The sequence below is a fragment of the Stenella coeruleoalba genome, assembly GCF_951394435.1.
Source record: "Stenella coeruleoalba genome assembly, chromosome: 1".
NCBI classification, from domain to species: Eukaryota; Metazoa; Chordata; class Mammalia; order Artiodactyla; family Delphinidae; genus Stenella; species Stenella coeruleoalba.
Window position 1 is genome coordinate 75,665,585 of NC_137169.1, and position 24,610 is coordinate 75,690,194.

Here is a 24,610-nt window from a genome sequence, read left to right on the forward strand (position 1 = left end):
TTCCCAGTCTTGCTTTCAACTTGGATCATCTTTTTTTGGCTTATAATTCTGTTTACTACTCTCTCCAGAAGACATCTTAATTACAAATAAGTATGCACTGCTGAGAAACAGTCAATATTGTAGTTTTGTCTTGAAATTCTGTTATCATAATCTGTCTCTTCTTGCCAGATAGGAAGGAAGTGAAACATTTTACATTCTAAATTAAGGATTTTCCTAATTTAAAGTTTGGAGATGTGAAACGATTGAAACTGTGGGATGGGCATATCACTTGTATAATGGAAACAGCTGTAACTTAACTTTAGAAAAAAAGTAGTTCCCACTCTGGCTATAAGTCCAGCTGTTTAATCTTTGGCAGGTTGCTTAAACTCTATTACCCTCAGTTGCATATGTGGAAAATAGGACTAAAACTATCTATTTCATAAAGTATTGTAAAGATGAACTGAGATGACATATAAAATAAAAAATGGAAGAGAAAGTGGGCCCAGTAAGTTTTCTGGGCTCCTGGTTTGCACTGCTAGAGAGTTCTCTAGCTTCTTATTTGAAGTAAGGAGCCACCAATACTCATTCCCATCTTTATGTAAAAGTAAGCATGGTGCCACCCAGTATTTTTCCTCTTTCCTCACTGCCTCAGAAACACAGTTGTGTGTTAAAAGAGACAAACACAAGCTCAGACTCCCATTACTACTGGGAACTGTTTTTTTCAAGAGCTCTGGTGGTTTCAACTACACCACTGAATGAAGAATAGAAAGAAAGTGAATGTGCAGTATCAGTGGTTATGAATGGCTTGAAAGGAAGAAATACAACCAAATGGGACTTTAGTTTAGAATTGGTATTACAAAGGGTTTTAGAAGGGAAGAGAGGATTTCATACCTTCGCATAAATGGCCCTGATGAGCAGTATGACTGACGCAGATCAAGCTTGTTATAATGTGAAACCTCAAGTGACAAAAGATTGGGAGGCGGGGAATGGCTGGATACGTATTAAGTTGCTGACATCACTCAGTCATGATTGACTTGATGACCCAGCAATGGCAAAATTGACCAATTAGCTATGAGTATACCAACTAGCAAGTAGGTGTCTGTTTAACTCATAAACATGTGCTTTCATCACCTCTTTTTTTTACAAATCGTTGTCTAGGAAGGTGTTATACTCTCCTCTATGGCCAGAGTTAGAAACAATAAGGGTATGTCTCTGGCTTTACAATTATGAAAAATTTGACTATTCTTAAAAACCTTATTAGCAATAAATGAACATCGCATATATGCACAAGCATATCAATGTATATCCAGTACCAACTCTTCACCATATACAATATATAGTAAAAGATGACAAAGTACATGGAATAAGCAAAATATTACCAGATCATTATTATGTTTGGGAATGTATTTAGACAAGGCATTATGGAAATGGGTTACTTCCTTAGGTTTTCATTAAGAGTGTGGGTAAAATAACTTTTAAAACTGAGTACCAGGCATAATCTGTATTTCTGCTATAAAGTTAATTTCCTTTGTGTTTTCTCCAGAAATTAAAGTGAAAATATATTATTTACTAAGGAACTATTATGTGCCCAGCACAGTGGTAAACATTATATAAAAGTAATTTAAGATGGTATCACACTCCAAGAACTTATAATCCTAGGCTAAGAGAGAAAAGGCATAAAATGGTCAAAAAACTATTTTATGTATTACACAGTGCCTTTTGTATAATTCAGACTTTGGGAGCTACAGGTATTAAAAGGTTGTAGAGTGGGTGGAAGCAGAGCAAAGGCCAGTTTCTAATGCCAGGGGCCTGGGCAGAGACTTTGGAGTAGTGACAGACCACAAAAAGCACCAATCTTGGGCCTCCTTCCTTGCACTCAGTAGCTTCCCTACGTGTCTAACAGCCTGACTTTCACACTGTCTCCTCTGATATCTTTTCATCTTGTTATACAACTGTCATTGAACATATTATCTTTACAAATTGTTGAAAATTTGCTGCTTCTGAAAAAGCTGTTCAATGACAGCAATTTTTTCCCATTTCCCCCACCCCCAACCCTCAGTTATGCTTATTGGATGGAAGAAGGCTCAATGTAGGAGAAATCTATAATAATCCTTAGGGGATGGTTTGGATTTCAAATGAAGAGAGGAAGTGGGAACTGTTCCCACTGGTAAAGATGGGGTCAAGTCTTTGATTCCCTCTGCATGTCCTCAATCCAAGCCCAGGGCTTTCCGTACTAGAAATTTATTGGTAAAGATGCTAAGGAAAGTGTAAACCTTGGTAACTGGAAAAGTAGCAATTATTGGGAAATAGGAGACAGTGTAGCCTAAGAGAAGGCTGTAGAGCATAGTGTTAGGGTATTAAGCTCTGGAATCAGACAGACCACGTTTTATCTGTGTAACTTAGGCAAGTTACTTAATTTCTCTAAACTTCTGGTTTCTAATCTGCAAAAGCAGATAGTGAGAGTACCCATCTCAGAGGGTTGTTGAGAGAATTGAATGAGAAAAGGCACAGAGAGGGATTAAAACAGTGTCTGGTCCATACTAAGTGCTCAGTAAATATCAGCATTTATAACATTTTGGAGCCTGAAGGGGTCTTAAAGATACACTAGTCTGACTCCCTTGTTTTAAATGTAAGGGAATGGCCCTGAGAGGTTAAGTGTCTTGCCCATGTCCTTAGAGCTACTTTCATGGCTGAAATATACTGGGAGTATAGAGGTAGAGGTCAAAACTAGAGATATAGCTAAGAGGTCAAAGATGCAGAACCAGCCCATTTTCTTTTTCACAGGGAGAAGGGGAAGACCACAACTATTGTAAATGGAAGGAAACCTTTCATGAATGTATGAGCTGAATTAGTTTGGAGTTTTTGTAGTTACACAGTTGTTCTGCATCATTTTTAATAGTTGTTCACAGTAGGAAGTATATGACATTTGGAGTTAGAAGAAATGAGTTCATTTCCCGCACTACAGCTTCCTAACTTGACCATGGACATCACATTTAACCTCCTGAGTCCCAGTCTCTTTTATTTTAAAATGGGACGGTCAACTTCACAAAGGGAGAATTATGTATGTAGAAAATCTTTGTAAATGCTAAGGCTTATGGAATATTGTTTCATTATCCAGGAGACGACTCAGGGAGAGCCCCGTGGGGAGGGCTTCCTCCATAGAGAACAAGGGACATAGGAACAATGGACATGTTCCATTGTGAGTGTAGAGCAGATGGTCAGCCTAGCTTCTCATCCATATCTGTCCCATCGTATTTGAACCACAGTATAAAGCAACTCAAGTGGGTTCACTCAGAGGAAATTGGCTTATTGATAAATTTGAATATGAAGGTTATTTTGTTTTGACAACCTTCTTTAAGGGTGCTTTACTCTAATTACTACTCAGGAATAGAAACAGTCTCATTATTAAAACTTATTATAGATTTGGAAAATTCTCAAAACCTAGTCACTAGAATATTTTCATTGTTTAATTAAAACTCAGGATGTCTCATGGTTTTTATTCCTGAGAACAAAATCCTCCTTTGGAGCTGCTCCGTTCATTGTTGAATCTATTTTTAGCCATTTTAGATACGATTTATGATATTATTAGAGTGGGTTAGTACTACAGGTGGCTTTCTTTTTGCATCTAGCAATTATTTGTTACCAATAATTTTGTTTTTGAGTTGATAATACATTAATACAGTTTGAAAGCTCACAGCAGCACAACAATATGAATGTATTTAACACTGCTGAACTATACACTTTAAAAAATGGTAAATTTATGTTATACATATTTTGCCATAATTTTAAAGGTTCAAAACAGTATAAGGAAAATCAAAACAAAATTCTGCCCTCATCTACTCCAAATTTTGCAGTTCTGTAACATGCATTTTTCTTAATTTATCACAATCTGCTTTGAATTAATGTTATACCGCTTCACATATAATGTGAGAATCTTTCAAAAGTATAATTCCATTTACCCTTCTGCCATCCTTTGTGGTCTTGCTGTCATATATTTTACCTCTACATTTGTTATAAGCCCCACATTGCATTGTTATGGCTTTTGTTTTAAACAATCAATCTTTGCCCAAGACAAAGAAACTTGCCTTTTAAAGAAATTTTAAAGAGGAAAAGAATTATCCTTTTTAGTTACTTGTATAGTATAGTTACCATATCTAGTCCTCTTCTTTTCTTCCTGGAGATCAGAATTTTTATCTAGCATCATTTCCTTTGTAGTTGAGGTCTTTGAGTAACAATTCTCTCAATATTAATTTTTCTGAAACATGTCCCTTAATTTTTAAAACACAGTTTCACTAGATGTAGCATTCTAGGGCAACAAGTGTTTCTTTCAGCACTTTAAATATATCATTTCATTGTCCTCTGGCCCCAATTTTTTTCTCATAAGTTAGCTATCATTCTTACTGTTGTTTTTCTGAGTATAAAGTGTCTTTTTTCCCTTCTGGCTGCTTTAAATTATTTTTCTTTATCTTTGGTGTTTAGCAGATTGACCATGATGTGACTCAGTGTGCTTTTCTGATGCTGATTCTGTTGGGGATCACTGAACTCTTTGAGTCTGTGGAGTGTTCTTTTAATCAAATTTAGAATATTTTCAGCTGATACATCTTCAAAAAATGCCTGCTCTAGTTTTATTCTTCTTTTCTTCCTGGGTAATATTTATATTATATAATATTATAGTACAGTATAGTATAGTATATCATATCATATCATCATACACACACACTAAGTGGATATATCAGTGGATCTTAAGGGTCACTGAGATTCTGTTCAATTTTTCTAACTATTTTTTAGCCCTTCAGTTTGGATGGTTTTTTTTAATTTTCAAAAAATTAATTAATTTATTTATTTATTTTTGGCTGCATTGGGTCGTCATTGCTGTGCGCAGGCTTTCTCTAGTTGCAGCAAGCGGGGGCTACTCTTCATTGTGGTGCGCGGGCTTCTCATTGTGGTGGCCTCTCTTATTGCAGAGCACAGGCTCCAGGTACACGGGCTTCAGTAGTTGTGGCATGTGGGCTTCAGTAGCTGTGGCTCACGGGCTCTAGAGTGCAGGCTCAGTAGTTGTGGCGCATGGGCCCATTTGCTCTGCAGCATGTGGGAAATTCCCAGACAAGGGCTCGAACCCGTGTCCCCAGAATTGGCAGGTAGATTCTTAACCACTGAGCCACCAAGGAAGTTCCTGTTTGGATGATTTTAATGGATGTGTCTTCAAGGTTACAAATTCTTTCTTCCATTGTGTCCAATCTGATATTAATCCTCTCAAATGAATTTTTTCATTGCATTTTTTTTCAATTCTAGGATTTCTGTTTGCTTCCTTTTTAAAGTTTCCATATCTCTCCTCAAACTTTTCATCTCTTCATTCACTATATCCAGCTTGTCTTGTGTGTAGACCATTAACATACTCATCATGGTTATTTTAAGGTCCTTGTCTATTAATTTCAAATCTCAGTCATTTGTGACTGTTTTAATTTGCTGACATTTTTCTTGACTATATATCACATTTTCTGTTTCTTCACATGTCTAGTAACTTTTTATTGTATATTGGACATGTGGTAGTGAATTATAGACTCTGGACTTTGTTATATTCCCCTGAAGAGTTTTGAAATTTTCTAGTAGTTACCTTGGATCACGTGGAATTTGAGGAGGCTTTGTTTTACTTTTGTCTAGGGTTTGTCTATTTCAGTTTTGCTCTTAATCCTAGGGCATATCCCTTAATTCTGGGACACAATCTTTTTTCCTAAGGCACAGCTTTTCTAGTGTTTTAATGGACATCTCAAGATATTTACCAAGCTCCTCTGATGTGGCAAGACTCACACTCCAAACTCTATATCTCCCCTGTGGTGGGCACTGGCGTAAAACTCTGCTCCATTTTTCAGCTGTCTAGCTGTTGTTTTCCCCTTGAGTCCTTGAATTTTCACCCACACATGTACAACTCAGAGGTCTTCCAATGATTTGAGAGAAGTTAATACACAGAGTTGGGGCTCATCCCTCTCTGGCTCCCTCAATTTTCAGCCACTCGGCAATCTCACACTCAGTCATCTGATTTTTAAAACCAAGAAGATAGTGGCTTTCCGTATCAGTTCCAGCTATCTGTACTGAAGTGGAAAGTGCCCTCGGAGGAAAAACTGTATAAACATGAGTCAGTCACAGCCTGGTTCTCTTCTTTTATGAGTTGTAACTCCTCTGGCTCCAGTTTGTTTTTATTCCCCTTTCTTTCTTCAGAGTTTATACTTATTACCTGCTGGTGAGTTAGTCCAATAGAAACCACTCAACCATTACCAGAACTAAACTTTATCTTTGACTTAAGTTACAAATATTTTTGTCACTTAACATATATGTTTATATTTTGCTTAGGAGGTTTTTCCCATGTAGAAAATTTTCATTTTATGTATATAAATTTATGGATTTTTATGTTTATGGCTTGTGAATTTTGAGTCTTAATTAGAGGGTCCTTTTCCACTTCAAGTTTATAAAGAAATTCATTCATTGTTTCCTACTAATTAATAGGTTTTTTTTACATCAAACTTTTTATTTACTTTGGAGTTTATCCTGAAGAATAAAGGTTTGCAGTATGGATCCTATTTTTTCCAGCTTTTTACCCAATTGTCATAACACCATTATCAAGAAATTTTTACTTTCCCCTATTAATTTGGGTTCTACCTCTATCATATACTAAATTCCTAAATGTATTTTGGTCTACTTTTATACATGAATCTATTCATGCACCAGTACTGCAGTTTTTCAGTTACTGAAGCATTACAGTGTTTTTACATCTGATAAAGTCAGTCCTTCCACTAAAAATTTGTTATTTTTAACCTTATATGGCTAATCTTGCTTATTTATTTTCTATTTAAACTTTACAATAAGCTTGTTAAAATAGAAACTAGAGGCACTTTTAATAATACCATGTAAAATTTACAAAATAACTTAGGGAAAAATAACATCTTTATTGTGTTGAATCTTGGTATTCAAAAACATTCCTCTTATTCAGGTTTTAGTATGAGTTCTTATGCAGTGTCTTAAAGTTTTGTTCACATTCATATTTCTTGCTTTGTTTATTCATAGGTATTTTGACTTTTTTGTTGCTATTGTCATTAAGTCATTTCTAATAAACTAGAAAGCTTACTCAAAATCACTTAACTTCCCATTTGTATTTTTTAATTTCAGCCAACAGCTATGAAATAAGAGTGAGTAAAAGTCTACAGAATATTCAAGATGACTTTAACAATGCCATTTTAGTGAATACATCAAAGTTAAATCCTCAGCAAGCTGGTACCAAGGAGATATTTACATTCTCATCAGAGCTTTTCACAAATGGACTTGAACATCAACCTGATGGAGAGACACAAAAAAGTCTCAGAATTTATGTGGCAATACGAGCAGTAGATAGGAACTCCTTAAAGTCTGCTGTATCTAATGTTGCTCAGGCATCTCTGTTGATTCCCCCAAATTCTGCTCCTGTATTTGCCAGAGATGATTTTATGTTGAAAGGAGTTTTGACAGCAATGGGTTTTATAGGAATCATTTGCCTCATCATAGTTGTAACACACTGTGTTTTAAACAGGAAAACGAGAGCAGACAAGAAAGAGAATGAAACAAAATTATTATGAACAAATGTGCAGAGTACTTTCCTTCTTAAATATAAGACCCATGGCTTTTGCACTTTACAAAAACAAGCCAATAAAGTCAAATTAACATCAGATTATTAAAAATGCTTTGAGTTTTTGTGTAGTATGGATCAGATTTTTACATGGTAATAGACAAAAAAATCTTTTATAACACTAATGGAGGCAGAAGGGAATTAGAAAACCTTTAAGCTTTGGCTATGGACAAAAAAATAAAAGTTATTCTCTAAGGTAATGTGTTTAAAGGCAAAGGTAATGGCAAAATTGAATCAGAGTCAATAAAAGCTTGTCTTATTGAAGACAAAAAATAACCCACGTAGAGAAAAGGATGTTAGGCCTGAATGATATAGTATAACTATCTATGTGAGGCAATTGTTTAGTTGTATGATTAATTTTTAATTCCCCTTTATCTGTTCAGAACAGGTTGCTTGTTGATGACTAAAGATCAACCTGTATTTTACATATGAAGTGCCTATTGTAAAGTTCTTTACCTCTTTCCATTTGGTTAACTATACTACAGATAGATCCCACTGATAATGCTCAAAGAGATGTTGGTTCACTATAAGAGTTAACCTTAAAATGTAGGTGTTATCCTTGTCCCCTGACACTGGTTTTATAACAGAGGCCTATTGAATTTATTGTTTATAACTTTCTACTCTTATCAAAGCAGCTCTCCAAGTTATTTGCCTTGGGTGGTATTCAAGGAAAATGGTTATAGTTCTCATAAGACTTTAGGTAAATAATGAAAGACATAGTTCTGAGCTTATTTTAACACATATCAATCCATACACTATATAATTTTATTCAATTTCAAACAAAGAAGAGGTCACAGGGAGAGACTGCCTTTGGAAATTTTTAACTGATTCTGTTTTTTTTGTTTAAATAAGACTCCAGGAATCCTTTTCCCACAAAGGGTGATTTACCTACAGGTATTAACCTACAGGGGTGGAGGGTGACTACAGAGAGGCAAGCACATGTCACAAGGAAATAAAAATTATCTTTTATTTAATTTTGCTCTTATTTTTTTAAAGATTACTGAGCAATAAAATCACATGCTTTGCATATTACAGAACTTAAAACTTTATTGGGTAAATACAAACAACAATGTGGAATAGAACTGCTTTATAACTAGGACCAACTAAGAATGACAATTAGATTAAGTTTTGGGGGGTGGGGAGGGAATTGTGGGGAGTTGGAACAAGAATGAAAAGAGGGCATGAAACCTTGAGGAAGAGACTCAGAGCAGTGCTGGGGAGTAAAATGACCAGCAAATACCTCTACCTAGGCTGCCTCCTTGCTGTTCATACTACATCCCAGGTCTGGCCTGTAACATGCTGAGTCTGGTAGTGCCTAAATTTTCACAGATTGGAACTTCAAGTCCCCACTTAGCAGTCAGTCCCTCCTCCCTCTATTGCCACTGAGCCTGGTAGCGTGGGATCTGCTTCTCTGTAGCTTCAATGGGCTGGTAAAATACTGAGATGGGGTGTGGTGGGCTTTAAGTCTTCAGATGTTTTCCTCATTTTATAGACAGGAACATGGAGAATTAACGGAGTAATCTAAAGCGTTGTGCTGGCTAAAGGCAGAGTATATAGGAGTAGAGTCAGGTTGTCATAATGCTCCTTCACTTCTGTCTATTTAAGAAGGTGTGGAAAGATGCCAGGGATTATGCCTAGAAATATTTAAATCTTCAAGGTTAATAAGCAGGAGAACAGGTCTAGGCTGAAGGAACAGGGCCTTTTCTTTTCTTTTCCTCCAATTTTGTCAGTATAGAAATGAACAAATGGCTTTAAGTCCAGAAATCAGTAAATTGGAAGAGGTAAGACTGAGATTAAGGATGTTAAAGTGATAAACTAAAATATATTATAGCAGAGTTGAAAGGGTGATCTCATCAGGTGAATAGGGTAAACAAGCTTCAGTGATTGTGAGGGACTGAAGCATTAGACAACAAGAAATATGTGGTAAATGTGGGAAGATAACTGATTTCGAGACCCCAGAAATCGTCAATAGAACAGAGCCACTGGAAAGGAGGTGACATTGATCCTGAACAAATGATAAGGAATAGAAATAGACAAGACTTGGGTCAAAGAGAATGAGGAACTGTGAAGCACTGGTCACTAGTGGAATACCACATGAATAGTGACGTCACTGAAGATTTGATCCAAGATTGCAAGAGGAGGAAAAAATATGAGACTCAGTTATCTGGTAGAGGAAAGAGAAGTCTAGGGATTGAAAGTGACACAGGCAAGTATTATTATTATCTTCACATGCCAGGATGGTTGTTGTTATCAGTATATAGAAATTTGTTCTGAAAATTGAGGACAATATCCCTTCCATTTTTACCCTATTCTTTTTATGGATGGTAAAAGAAAGTTAAATCTCAGTGGGAGAGAGATGATTTTTAGGAGATGAATTCACTGAGCAGATTGCTGTTTATGTGTGCAATGCTGACTGCTCCAAAAGTATGTTTGCACCTGCGTGTTAGTACTAGAAAGCCTACCCAAAATTATTTTATTTGCTTTAGGCTTTGCCTTCTGCTATAATGTAATTATTTTGGAAGAGTTGGTCCCTAACTATATCATTTATTTAAAACAATGTGATAAATCAATGGCAGAGTTGCTCATATCAAACTAATCTTCTTGCTGATAACGGTAATAACTCTGGAAAAAATATAAAACACAGCTCTTTGAAGGCACTGGACACCAAGAAAAGCAGTTAGAACCTGGAGGAGTTATGACCCTTGAAAAAAGGAAAGCAATCTAGGTGAGATCCACATTTAACCAGCTTTTCCCCCAGAAGGCATTCCCAGTTTGCTCAGAGCATCTGGAAAGAGCTCAAGCAGAAAGCAGCTGTCTTACTGGGTTGAAAAGTCAGAAGTAAGAGTTCTGGGTTGCTAAAGCAGTGGAATATTGAGGGAGGAAATCCGAGGAAGGAAGTAACTACAAGAGAGAAGTTCCCAAATCTGCATCCTCTCAATCCTTGGATGAGTCCTAAACTGCAAAGGAATTTAATGGAAAATAAGAGCTTAGCACCTAAAAGAGCTGAACAGAGAGTTCAGCAACTGCCCAGTCCTGAGGAGAGAAAATTTAAGGTTCTACCTCACCCACGTTTTTTTTTTTGGTTTCAAAGTTTTTTATTGAAGTATAATATATATACAGACATGCACAAACTGTAAGTGTACAGATCAATAAATTATCACAAGTGAATATTCTCTGGTAATTACACCAAAATCAAGAAATAGAACATTGCCAGAATCTCAGAAACTTATATCTTAACCTCTTCCTGCAACTACCTCCTCCCCAATGTTTACCAAAGAATGACTTTCTAGCACCATGGCTTAGTTTTTGCCTGTTTTGAACTTCAGATAAATTCAATCATTTGGTATGTATTCTTTTGTGTCTGGCTCCTTTCATTCAACATTACATTAATGACATTCATCCACATTTTGTATACCAGTAGATATTATTTTTTATTGCGTATAATATTCCATTGCTTGGCTATACCAATATATTCATCCTTTCTATTATTGATAGGTTTTTGAGTAATAGCCAATTTGGAATATGATGAATAATTCTCCTGTGAACATTTTGTTACATATCTATTGGTATTGTGATTTCATTTTCTAAATCAAAGATTAAAATTGGTTGCACCAAAATACAACCTCGCCCAAGTTAGAGGGGGTGTTTATGTTTCCATTGAAACTCCAGATTAGGGGTAAGTATCATACCCACAGACTAAGTGTTATGCCCTAGAACCAAGGCCAAAACTGAAATAGATCTGTTCTGAAAAAGTCTAAAACCAAGTCTCTAGAGAATCAAGATTATATTCACCAATAATTAAGCTATTGCTAGAACATAACTCAGAGAAAGATAACATAATACAAAGCCTCTACAACATATCATCCACTATATAATAGAACATTAATAGACATGCTGACAAGCAGGAAATGTGTCCCATAATTAATAAGAATAAAAATCTGTCAATAAAAGATGATCCAAAAATGATCCATATTTGGAATTAGCAGATAATTAGTTTACAATAACATTATAAACAAGATAAAGAAATTACAGGAAAAGATAAATATAAGTGATGAATAGAGGAAGAAGTTCAGGAAAGATATGAAAGTCTTTAAAATGAAGCAAGTGAGAATCCTAAAAATTGAAAAATACAATGTATGTAAAAAAATTTGTAATGGATTAACAACAACAGACTGGTACTACAGAAGAAAGGATCATATGACTTGAAGATGTGAAAATAGAAAGCATCTAAACTGAAGCATTTCATTAAAAGAAAAGAAAAAGCCCAAATGACCTGTGTGATATTACATGTAAATGATTCCCAGAAGTAGAGGGAGGGACGATAAGGCATAAAAATATTCAAAGAAATATTGGATGAAATTTTTCCAAATTTGATTTAAACTACCAACCCACAGGTCTAAAATGCTCAGTGAACCTAAAATAGGATCTATACAAAGAAAATAACACCTAGGTATACCATAGGAAAGATGACTAACTACTCATCAGAAACAATTGAGGCCAGAAAACAGTAAAATGACATCTTAGAGTGCTAAAAGAAACCAACACAGAACTCTATATTGAGCAAAGATATCTTTCAAAATGTAGGCAGATAAATAAAAGCTGAAATAATTTTCACCAGCAAGAAGTACCAAAGAAATGTCTTTAAGCTGAAGGAAAATGATGTCTGGTATAAATACAGATCTACAGCATGAAAGGAAGATCACTGGAAATGATAAATATGCAGATAATATAATACATTATTGGTTTTCTTTACTTAATGCCTTTAAAAGATGATAAATTATTTAAAGCAAAAATAAAAACAATGTATTATGGTATAAATAACATAAAGAAGTAAGATATATGACAAGAGCAGAATGGAAAGAAAGGTGACAAATGGAATTATCCTGTTTAAAGGTACTTACATCATACATACGATATTAATTCGAGGTAGACATAAATTAAGGATGCATATTATAACCCCTTTTGGCACCTATTAGTAACAGGGAAGGGTAGATGTAAAAGGCTAATAAATGTGATAAAATGGAACATTAAGACTACCCAATTAATACAAAAGAAGATAAGGAAAGAGCAAGGAACAAAGAACAGAGGGGAATACAAAAAGCATATAGCAAGATGGTAGACTTAAAGCAGCTAAATTAATAATTATATTAAATATAAATGGACTAAACTCTTCAACTAAAAAGAGATTTTCAGACTTGATAATAAAGCAAGACCCAACTATATGGAATTTACAACAGATGAACTTTAAATATAAATACATAGAAATTGAAAGTGGGAAAAAGGAAAGTGGTATATCATGCAAACACCAAGCATAAAAAAAGCTGGTGTTAGTATATTATTATAGGACAGAATAGACCTCAAAAAAGGAGAGAAAAAGAGGAATCATTTCAACATAATAAAAAATTTCATCAAGAAGATATAGCAATCCTAAATGTGCATGTAGCTATTAATAGAGCTTCAAAATACCAGAAACAAAAACTGCCAGAATTAAGGGAGAAATAGACAAATCAACAAGCAAACTTGGAGATTTAAATCTCCCACTGTCAATCGTAGAGTAACTAGACGGAAAAATTCAGTAAGAATGGAGAATATGTGAACAACATTATCAACCAATTTGACCTTGACATTTAAAAATACTACAAGCAACTAGTGCAGAATACATATCATTTTTAAGTGCTCATGTTTATGCTAGGCATAAAACACATCCCAGTATGCAGAGTCCAGAAATAGACTGACACACATATGGTCAATAGATTTTCCATAAAGGCATGTGCAAATCAATGGGTAGAGGCAAGTCAATGGGTAAAGAAGAGTTTTTTTTTAATAAATGATGTTGGAACAACTAGACATATGTTTGGGAAAGCAATTTTACTCCTACCTTGTAAAAATATAAATTCATGATGGATCATAGATATAAATATGAGTTAAGATATTAACTTCTAGAAAAAATATGAGAAAATATATTTACAAGTATAGTGTAGAAAGATTTCTTAGAACAGAGAAAACACTAAGCATAAGACAAAATAATAAGTTGGACTGCATCAAAACTAAATATCTGTGCTAATCAAAGGGCACCATTAATAATAAAAAGTTTAGCTACAGTGGAAGAAAATATTCACAACAAATATATCTAACAAAGAAGTTATATTCAGAACATATAAAAATGTTATAAATCAGTAATAAAAAGACAAAGAACCCAATAAAAATGGGCAAAGGACTTAGACACTTGACAAGAGAGAATATATAAATAGCCAATAAGCACATACAAAGGCAATCAACACCTGAAACTAATATTGTAAATCAACTATACTTCAATTTATAAAAAAGCAATCAACACCATCAGTTATCAACAAATTGAAAATGATACCTATAAATGAAATACATCTTCATTCCCACTAGAACAACTAAATTATAAATATTGGCACTAAGAAATGTTGACAAGGATGTGAAGCAACTGTAATTTTTTTATACTGGTGAGTGTGCAACAACTTTGGAATACTGCCCGGCAGTTTCTTAAAAGTTATGCATATATCTAAACCATGACCCAGGTATTCCACTTCAAGAGAGATGAAAAGATATGTCAATCAAAAGGCTTGCTCAAGAATTTTTATAGCCACTTTATTCAAAATAGCCCCAAGCTGTAAAAAACAAAAGTTTCTATTAAAAGAATGGATAAAACAAAATTTTGCTATTTGTATGAATCCACAATGGCACACCACTCAGCAACAAAAAGAAATGAACAACTGATACATGCAACAGCATACCTGAAATCCCAAAAGCATTATGTTGAGCTAAAGAAGTCAGACTCAAAAGAGCACAGGCTGTACGATTCCATTTATTAAAAGTTCAAGAACAATACTAATCTCTGGATATAGAAATCATAATAGTGGTTGTCTCAGAGCAAACGTGTGAGCATTCACTGGAAAGCTTTCTGGAGCAATGAAAATGCTATAGGGATTGATTGCAATAGTGGTTGACTGGGTATGTATACCTTTGTCAAAATTCATTTACCTATTTGCAATTGATCTGTTCATTTTATTGCATTTACATGTTCCATCAAAAGAAACACTATGAATGAATTTATTGTATCTTTCCCTTTTAGCAAGCAATGGTTCTAGACCAGGAGTAATTTTACTCTCTCAGGTGACATTTGGCAATGTCAGCTGACTACTTTGATTATCATAGTTTGGGGTATGATCTAGTGGGTAGAGGCCAGGGATGCTGCTAAACATCCTACCTGGCACCAGACAGCCCCCACAACAAAGAATTAGCCAAAAATGTCAATAGTGCCAAGATTGAGAAACCTTGCCTTATAGGGAGGAAGAGAAAGGCATCATTCATAAGGACATTTGACACCTGAATACAAGAAAAAGTGGCCTTAGTGAAGGGGAAAGGGGGAACAAAACTGAACCAGATTTAAATGAAGTAGAGAAGACAAAAAGAATAGAAAAAAATAGTTTAAATAAAGTGAAGATGGTCTATGTTAGAGGATTGAATTCATAAGGCTGGTAGAAAATCTAACTGATGAAAAATAAAGAAGGGGAATGGATATAAAGTTGGGAGGATGCTGCATTATGTGTTAAGATCTGTGTTAAGATCTGTGAATGTAAAATACAGGGAAACAGGGAATAGAAGCAGAGGGGAAGTGAGATGAATAGTGGGCTCTGAAGAAATGAGAATCTGATTTAGTTTGCATTTACCATAGGAAGTAGAAAATGCACAGCTCAGGCACAAAGAGAGAGACAAAATAAGATATGAAAGTTAGGGATACAATTATAGAGTACATGATGATAGAGAGACAAGTACTCAAAGGCACAGAAACAGAAGCTCATATGCATGGAGGTAATTAGAGCTTGTCCCTAAAGGTCAAAAGAAATGCATCCTTCCATAAATCCCTCCTGCACTTAGAATACACAGCTCTTATCAGCAAGACGATAGCCTGGATGGGTGGAGAGTGACCCAGATGGTGGCCAATTTTATCTCCCACTTCCTCTAGGCTACCTGCTGCTAAGTCTTATTGAAAAGCTGCTTTCTGGGAACACTTGTCTCGAGGGCACAAGAAGGAGGAAGCTATTCAGTACAGTGGGCAATTGCTTTCGATAGAAAGATATCCTTGGCTTATGAAACGGAAGCAATATAAATTAGTAAACATCCAAAAGGAACATTTAAAAAACTGGTATAACCTTACATCACACCAGTATAGGAAAGAAGAAGCAAGAGCATGAAGAAGATAAAAGAAAAAGAAGAGTGTGAAATGCAAGAGTAAAGAAAATTAGAAATTAAGAGTAGAAATTAAGAGTAGAAAAGACAGAACTACCACTCCAATGCTGACATGTTAGGATTTCTAAATGATAGTCTTTAGTCCAATATTTTAGTTTTATGTATAAATTTATTTCAATTACAAAAGTAATTCATGCTATTATTAAAACTACAGATGTTTAAGTAAGAAGTGATAAACAAAATAGATGTTAAACAAATAAGTTTAATTATTCCTTTATTAATGGACATTTAGGTAGTTCTACTTCTTGCTATTATAAAGTATGCTTTGAGGGACAAATTATATTACCCTTGTACATATACTCTTATGCACCTGTGTGAGTTGTTCTTTGTATATATAATCTAGTGCACCTGTGTGAATCTATCTGCAGGGTAAATTCCTAGCATGGAGTTGCTATGTTGAAAGATACACACACTTAAATTTTGATGCATAGTTCCTTCCAAAGCATTTATACCAATTTTTATGTCATCAAAAACGTATGACTACCTGTTTCCTTATGGCCTTATTACCATTACTAAAGTAGGTAATGAACTAGGGGGTGGAAACAGGAGTCATATTGAACTATTACATGGCAGAGAGCTTAAAACTACCTCTTAAACATCAATATCCTACAAATATACCTTGGTCATTCTTACTTGATGCCATCTAATGCAAAGCCCTGGCTTTCTCCATTTTGTTGGCTCCTCTCCAATTTTTCCCTTCAAGGCTAAGGTTTGGGCAAGTGGGAGTGAAGAAGAAGTGTAAAGATAAGATACTTTATTGAATAAATTCCATGTGCCAGGCATTGTGCTAACTGTGTTATATTAGTTTTTTTTTTAATTTTTCAATATTCAAAATACCAGTATACCATAGCTAATATCAATGAAAGTAGATTTGATGCAAGAGGTATTATTAGAGATAGAAAAAACTTTTTGTGATGATAATTACATAACAATCCTAAATTTGCCTGCACCAAGAACATAGCTTTAAAATATATAAAGCAGAAGTTGATAGAACTGAATAAAGGAAAAAGAAATAGACAAATTCACAATTATAATTGGAGATTTTAACACACCTCTCTCAGCAACTAAAAGAACAAGCAGCCAAGAAATTGGTAAGAAAAGAGACAATTTGAATAACATGATTAACTAACTTGGCCTAACATATATAAAACACTGTAACCCAACAACTACAGAATAAATATTTTTCTTGAAAGCACATGGAACGTTTTACCAAAATAGACCATAAGCTGAGGCAAAAAATAAGACTCAACCAATTTCAAATGATTTAAATCTTAGAGTATTCTTTCTGACTCTAGTGGAATTAAACTAGAAATCTATAATAGATTAACTAGAGACTCCCCAAATGTCTGGAAATTAAGCAACACACTTCTTTGTATATAGCCCATAAATAAATAAATTCAAGAATTTATTCTAGGAATGTAAGAGGGATTTAACATTGAAAACTCAACCAGTGTAATTCCCCATATTAACAGAATAAAGAAAAAAATCACATGGTAATCTCAATAGATGCATAAAAAGCACTTGATAAAATTTAAAACCTATTTATGATTTTTAAAAAGAAAACTCTTAGCAAACTAGAAATACAAGGAGACTTTCTTAGTCTGATAAAGATATCTACAAAATATCTCTAGATAATATCATACTTAATGGCCAAATATAGGATGCTTTTTCACTTGGGATTGGGAACAAGAAAAAAGATACCCATTCTTTCCACCTGTATTCAGCATTGTACTGGGGGGTCCTAGCTAGTGTAATAAGAGAAGGAAACAAAATAAAAGATATAAGATTGGAAAGGAAGAAGTAAACATGTTATTATTCACAGATCACATAATTATAAACACAAAATCCAAAAGAATCTACAAACTACCTGAAATAATGAATTTAGCAAGCTCCATGGATGAAAGGTCAGTACAAAAAATCTAATATATTTCTATATACCAGCAATAAACAATTAGAAAATGAAATTTTATAAAAATACCATTTATAATAGCACCCCCAAAACTTTTAAAAACCACGGAAATAAATTTAATGAAAGGTGCAAAAGACTTTTACCCTTAAAACTATAAAACATGGTTGAGATCAAGTAAATAAACTTAAAATGAAGAGATATGCCAGGTCCATGGATTGAAAGACTCAATATTATAAACAAGTCAATTCTTTCCAAACTGATGTATAATTTTTTTTTTTTTTTTTTTTTTTTAGGTAAGAAGTGGACTTACTTAGAGAGATACACATTCCATAGAATGCAGTCCATCTCAAAAAGGCAAGAATGACCTTGGGAGAAATAAATACACTCTACCGACAGAGTGTGGGCCATCTCAGAAGGCGAGAGGCCCCGAAATATGAGGTGGTTAGTTTTTACGGGCTGGGTAATTGCATAGGCTAATGAGTGGAGGATTATTCCAACTATTTTGGAGAAGGGGTAGAGATTTCCAGGAACTGCGCCACCGCCCGCTTTTTTTTTTTTGGCCTTTTATGGTTGACCTCAGAACTGTCATGGCACTGATGGGTGTGTCATTTAGCTAATGTATTATAATGAGCATATAAATTTAATGTGATCCAGTCAAATCCAGGAGTTTTTTTCTGGTAAAATTTCCAAGCTGATCCTAAATTTTATATTTAAATGCAAAGGACCAAAAATAGCCAAAATAATCTTGAAATAAGAAAAACAAATCTGGAATGTTTATATTACCAGATATCAAGACTTACAAACCAGCAGTAACTAAGACAATATGGTATTGAGGTAAGCCTGGTCATATAGACCAATAGAACAGAATAGAGTCCAGAAACAGACCTGCACACTTGCAGTCAACTCATTCACAACAAAAGCACAACTGCAATTCAGTGAGGGGGAATGATGGTCCTTTCAATAAATGATCTGCATGTATTGCTATCCAGAGAGGAAAACAAAACAAAAATCTTGAATTTTACCTCACACTATACACACAAAAATAATTTGAGATAGATCACAAACCTAATTGTGAAAGATAAGACAATAAAGCTCTAGAATAGAATATTGTGTAACATCTTCATGAACTTGGGAAAGTTGTCTTAAATATGACCCCAAAAACAATACCCATAAAATAAAAAATTAAATTGAATTCCATTAAAGTTAAGAACCTCTGTTCATCCAAGAGACCCATTAAGGCAAGCCACCTACTGGGAAAAGATATTTGCAATACATACATCCAATAAAGAACTCAATACCCAGAACATATAAAGAATTCCTCTAGATCAACAAGGAAAATACTAACCTGATTAAAAATTGGGCAAAAAGACTTGGAAAGGCACTTCATAACAGAGGATATCCAAATGACCAGTAATTATATGAAAAGGTGTATAACAAAATTGGTTATCAGGGAAAATGCAAATTAAAATCACAGTACTATATGATTATACCCCACGCAGAGTGGACAAAATTGTAAAGAGCAGCAGTACCCTGTACTGGTAGAAATGTGGATCAATACAACAATTTTGAAAAGTATTTGGCCGATCGACAATGGCTAGACATACATATACCCTGTGACCCAGCAATTCCACTCTTGGTATGTACCCAACTGAAGTCAATGCTTATGTCTATGGCAGTGTTATTTAAAATAGCCCCAAACAGGAAATAATCCAAATGTTCATCAAAAGCAGTAAGTAAATTGTGGTATATTTTTACAAAGAAATACAATGGAAAAAGAACATATTACTGCTACACACAACATGGCTGAATTTCACGCAGAAAATGTTACGTGAAAGTAGCCAAACACAAGAGGGCATACTTATATTTCTGTTTATATAAAGTACACAAACAGGTAAAATTAATCAGCGTGGCGTTGGAGGTCAGTATCGCAATTACCATTCGGAGGTTTTTGACTAGAAGGGTATACAACAAAGACTTCTGGGATTTGGAAATATAAACTTAGGTGAAAGTTTGTCTCTCAGGGTGCTAACTCCCTGCACCTCTGGTTTGTGTCATTTGGCCCATCTGCACTGCCTCTGACAAAGTCGGATCCCAGGTGCCATGGGGTGATGCTTTATGTGAGCCAAAGCCTCTGTGAATCTGTTTAGGCTGAACTTGGGCACCAGAGAGAGTGGGGCTGCCACCACACCCTGTCCAGTGGAGGCCATGCTAAACTCCGCCCTCTCCCTGGGGAAGCAAAGAGCCAGTGGTGTTAGGAGATGAGGCAACCGAGGCAGCAGCAAGGACTCTCCATTGAGGGAGCAGCCAAGGCCCAGCCAGCAGGGAAGGCCACACAAAATATGAGGAGGCACCTAATCTGGATCTGTCATACCGGTGACCCCTGTCATTGGCACCTGCACCAGCCACAGCCCGGCAAGGGCAAGGCAACTAAAGGCTCAGACCCCTCAGTAAGGAAAGGCTGGGTTATACCAATAGGAAAAAAACCAAACAAACACAGATCAGTCAAAATGCTGGCTAAAAATGAGGGAAATTGGTGATGAAGGAAGGAGATAATACATATCTATAATGGCCTTGAGACCAGCTATAGCAGCAGGCACTGTGATTTATTTCAATAACTCTGTCGCTTTGGGTATTTTAGGAGATTGCAATTGGCCAGCACTTCGAAGGAGATTCTATGAATGATTCTATGAGAGGGCTTGTACCCTCTCTCAGGGAAAAAGTGAGACAGCTTGTGCCCCTGCCCCCAATTCCAGCCTTAACTTATAATATTGGAGCTAGATAGAATGAAAGGACGTGAGTGGATCTGAGCAGTTCAAGAAGTAAATTGTATTGGACTCATCTTATTGAAGCTCCTTAGGGTTGTTTGGCCCCACCTGTCCGCCTGACCCAATGGGCACTTACTCCTCCTCAGTCACTACCTACTCCTTGTAGGCCCAAGTGGTTCTACTACCAGAGGTCAACAGGCACCACCTGGAATCTTTGGCTCTTTATACACCACAGGGCATAGGATTTTCTTTCCAAGCAGCTGCTGAATGGGCTGGGTGACACAGCCAGAAGGGTGATCACCTGTAGGAGATGAGAAGGGGCCAAACACTTTTCCTTCCTCCTATAGCCCATTAGGAGACATCCCAGAAAGCAGGGCAGGTGCACCTGCAGGGTGGCCTGCTGGGTCTGTTTACTATTCCAGAGCCAGCTTAGTAAGCACCTTTCACTGCTTCCCAGGCTTCCCTGAATCATTTCCCCTTTTTCTCACTCTCACTGTTCTGGGATTAAGTTTGCAAATCATTTTCACATAAGCTTGTCTTAGACTCTCTTTTCTAGGGAACCCAGGAGATACACGTATAGTGGGGGGCGGGGTATGAGATATTTTAAAATGTAAAATATTTTATGACATATGTATAATAAATGCATACATTTATTCAATAAGAATTGAATAAATTATTTTTATATAAAAGTATATTTAGATTATCTGGACAACTATTTTATCATTGAGTACTTCCACTCTATTCCAATGCTTCACTTTTGATTGATTAAAGATTACATACTTGGGCTTCCCTGGTGGCGCAGTGGTTGAGGGTCCGCCTGCCGATGCAGGGGACACGGGTTCGTGGCCCGGTCCGGGAGGATCCCACGTGCCACGGAACGGCTGGGCCCGTGAGCCATGGCCGCTGAGCCTGCGCGTCCGGAGCCTGTGCTCCGCGGCGGAAGAGACCACAACAGTGAGAGGCCCACGTACCGCAAAAAAAAAGATTACATACTTAAGCAATAAGTACTAATTATTAGCAACAAGTACCAATTTAATTTTTATGAGTGAGTGTCAAAGACAGACAAGATGAAATTGATGCTTATCACTGTGTGAAGATCAAATGACGTTATGAGATGAAGGGATATTTCAAGTAATTTGAATATAGGACCAATTTGAATTGGTAGACCAATTTGAGTCTTCAACTGAGATTTGGCAAACTTAAAATAATCTATGCAGTAGCTGGCAGTCCACTATTCATGTTCTGAGAGACATTTAATTTCAGTAAAATAATTGAATGCTAATTTGAATTTTACTGGGCAGTAGAAGCTACGGAATAGTGAAATAGAGGTTTGATGAGGAAACTTGAGGGAGTTTCCCTTGCACAGTGAGATATAAATTTTATCTTTTCATTATAGAATATTCAATAATATCTAATGTGGCTTGCTAATGTTTTGGTGCAAGTAGATTGTCTAAGGGAGTAACGAGAGGTGCTGAGGTTACAGGAAGATCGAAGACGATAAAAATAAAGACCACCATGAGGGATAGCTGGATATACAGTTTATACTTAATGAATGCGTACTGAATACGCAGAACAGTCAGGCCTCCACTGGGCAGGCAGGGGTTAGAGGGTGGATTTGGGTAGGTCAGTGTCCCTGGCTGGACAAACATTTGTAAGAAGTAAACATCGTTCAATGACAAAGCTGCTTGTCAGCTGTGAGTCCTTCCAGGCAACCAGACGTGGCTCCCCACCCTTGTTCCCAGGAAATGGCAAAGGTGAAGGCAAGGCTAATATTCCTTTCAAAATAAAATATTTAAAAGTACACAAAATTTGAGATGAAATTATAGTTATCATAATGATAGCTATAGTTAGCATTCCTCCTAGTGGTGACAAATCCAATTGTGAAACAATTTGGGGTCAAGGGGTTAAAGTCCTGTGATAAACCACCTCTGATAACTTGGAAAACTGTGCGTTTACATATCCATATATATAGGGGTAAAGAAAGATGCCTCCATAACTAACATTTTCCAAAGAGAGAACCCAAAGGCAGATGTACAGCAATGGGGTCATTTAAGAATTCGGTTTTCATCTTGGTCCTTCACCTTCTGGAAGGGGCCCTGAGTGATTCACTCATTCAGCTGAATAATAATGGCTATGAAGGCATTGTCATTGCAGTTGACCCTAATGTGCCAGAAGATGAAACACTCATTCAACAAATAAAGGTAAGTCGTAAATGGTAATTATCCATGCTTTTTTGAAAAATTAAGCATAATATTGTGATAGAGGAAACGTGAGTTCTCTAATTCCAGCTGCGTGACACTGGCAAGTTTTTTTTTATACCTGTGTCTTCATTTCTTCAACTATAAAATGGAAATAATAACACAACCATTATGATTCTTCCGAGAGATGAGATAATAAATGCAATGCCCATAATTCAGAGCTTGATATATTGTTGGCACTTAATAAATGATTTCATTGAAAATTATTTAGTTCTGCAACCAAGGCAGAGCCAACTACATTTGGCAGATATTGTGAGATGCGCAGAGGGCAATTCCTTTGCCTGATTTTACCACTGGCTCATATCAGAGTCTCCTTTTATCCTCCTAATTGTAACCTGCTTCTCTGCAATTCTAATATAGGAGTCCAAGATGCAAATCTCTAACTTAAGAACAAGCCCGACCCTTACAGTGTGAGGAAACCCTGCATTTTCCCAGCCCCAATGCAAAGTGTCCTCTTGGGGCTGCTAAGCAGCCTCACTTCACTTGTTGCTTTTTCTGTAGGGGAAGGAAAAATTAGGGAAGAGGACTCTTCCTGTCCAGGCAGAGGCACCTAACTGTTGTAAGATAGAGGGATTAGAGAGGTTTTGTACAACAGCAAACAGCAAAGAATATGAGGGAAATGTCTTATAAAAGACCACCCTGGAAAGCGGCTGTAGCACACACAGAGGTGGTGCTGCATAATGAACAGAAGTACTGGTCTATAAAATGGGGATAATAATAAGTATCTTTCTCACAGGGCTTTGTGAGGATTAACAATGCATTCATAAAAGGGAAGCTAGGTGAAATGTATATGGGAACTCTGTACATTTTTTGCATGTTATCTGTTAAGTCTAAAATTATCTCAAAAACTTAGAAAAACTTTAAAAAAAAAAACTTAGAAAAACTTTAAAAATGCATGCAGAGTACCTGGTACACAGTAAGAGCTCAATAAATGGTAGGCAAATCATCAGTCCCCAGGTCTACTTTTAATCCTAGATAGAAAGAGCTCATCATTCCTCACCAAGCCAAAGGGACTGAGACTTGTTTCTGGGCAAAGTTCCTGAGTGTGAGCTCAGAAGTTAATAGGGCAAGGGCCCCAAGGGTCTCCTCGAAAGGTTCCTTGCTCTGAACAGGAGCAAACCCAGAAAGATGGAGTTTGGGGAGAGAACCATCTCTACCACGAAGAGGAGTTTGGGGCTGGAGAAGTACAGCAGTTGAGGGGGAGAGGAAGTTCACCTGCTGAAACCAGAAGACCATCAGATATTACTGCCATCAGTGAAAGGGAAATTCATGCCTTCTGAAATTTCTTAACAACCAGAAAACTTGGGTGAGTCTTTGATTGCTTCTAAACTTAGGAACAGCATCAGAAAAAAAATGAAATAGCCACTTGGAGCAAGAGACCAGGAAAGTGTTGGAGGAAAATGTGACCAGTATGTTTCTGTCTCCGGCTGGACAGTCAGTGGTGCTCAGGGACATGTGGGAAGGAGCACATTAGCATCTCTAAGGACAGTGGTAATTTGTATTTGTATGGTGCTTTCGAGCAAAAGGACTTTCACCTCACTCTCTTTGGGGGGTTCCTCCTGAGAAATATACTTCTCCTTACAATTATTAAATTGGTTTTTTGTTATGAGCCCTAAGTGAGTTGGGTATGAGAGAGGTTGGTTTCCACGTTTCTTTGTCACAGGAGCACTTTTAAGGACAATAGTGTGCTCAGAGTCCCTAACTGAGTAGTTAATAAAAGTGAGTTCCTATTTGATGTTCCAGACCTGCAGTCAAGGGACCTCAC

The 24,610-nt window shown here is 36.2% G+C and overlaps 2 protein-coding genes and 1 long non-coding RNA gene across 3 annotated transcripts in view; 2 read left to right on the top strand and 1 right to left on the bottom strand.

Moving 5' to 3' along the window:
- The window catches only part of CLCA2 (chloride channel accessory 2), a 37,737-nt gene extending 29,728 nt beyond the window's left edge, over positions 1-8,009 (top strand). The window contains exon 14 of the mRNA XM_079904221.1: positions 7,141-8,009. Coding sequence (XP_079760347.1) covers positions 7,141-7,583 — 443 coding nt within the window. The 3' untranslated portion in view covers positions 7,584-8,009. The remainder of the gene's footprint in view (positions 1-7,140) is intronic.
- Positions 7,428-24,610, bottom strand: part of LOC307177254 — a 50,414-nt gene continuing 33,231 nt past the window's right edge. Inside the window, exon 5 of the long non-coding RNA XR_013825015.1 lies at positions 7,428-7,522. This is a non-coding gene — a long non-coding RNA (uncharacterized lncRNA). The remainder of the gene's footprint in view (positions 7,523-24,610) is intronic.
- Positions 22,597-24,610, top strand: part of CLCA1 (chloride channel accessory 1) — a 37,146-nt gene continuing 35,132 nt past the window's right edge. The window contains exon 1 of the mRNA XM_079904233.1: positions 22,597-22,788. Coding sequence (XP_079760359.1) covers positions 22,627-22,788 — 162 coding nt within the window. The 5' untranslated portion in view covers positions 22,597-22,626. The remainder of the gene's footprint in view (positions 22,789-24,610) is intronic.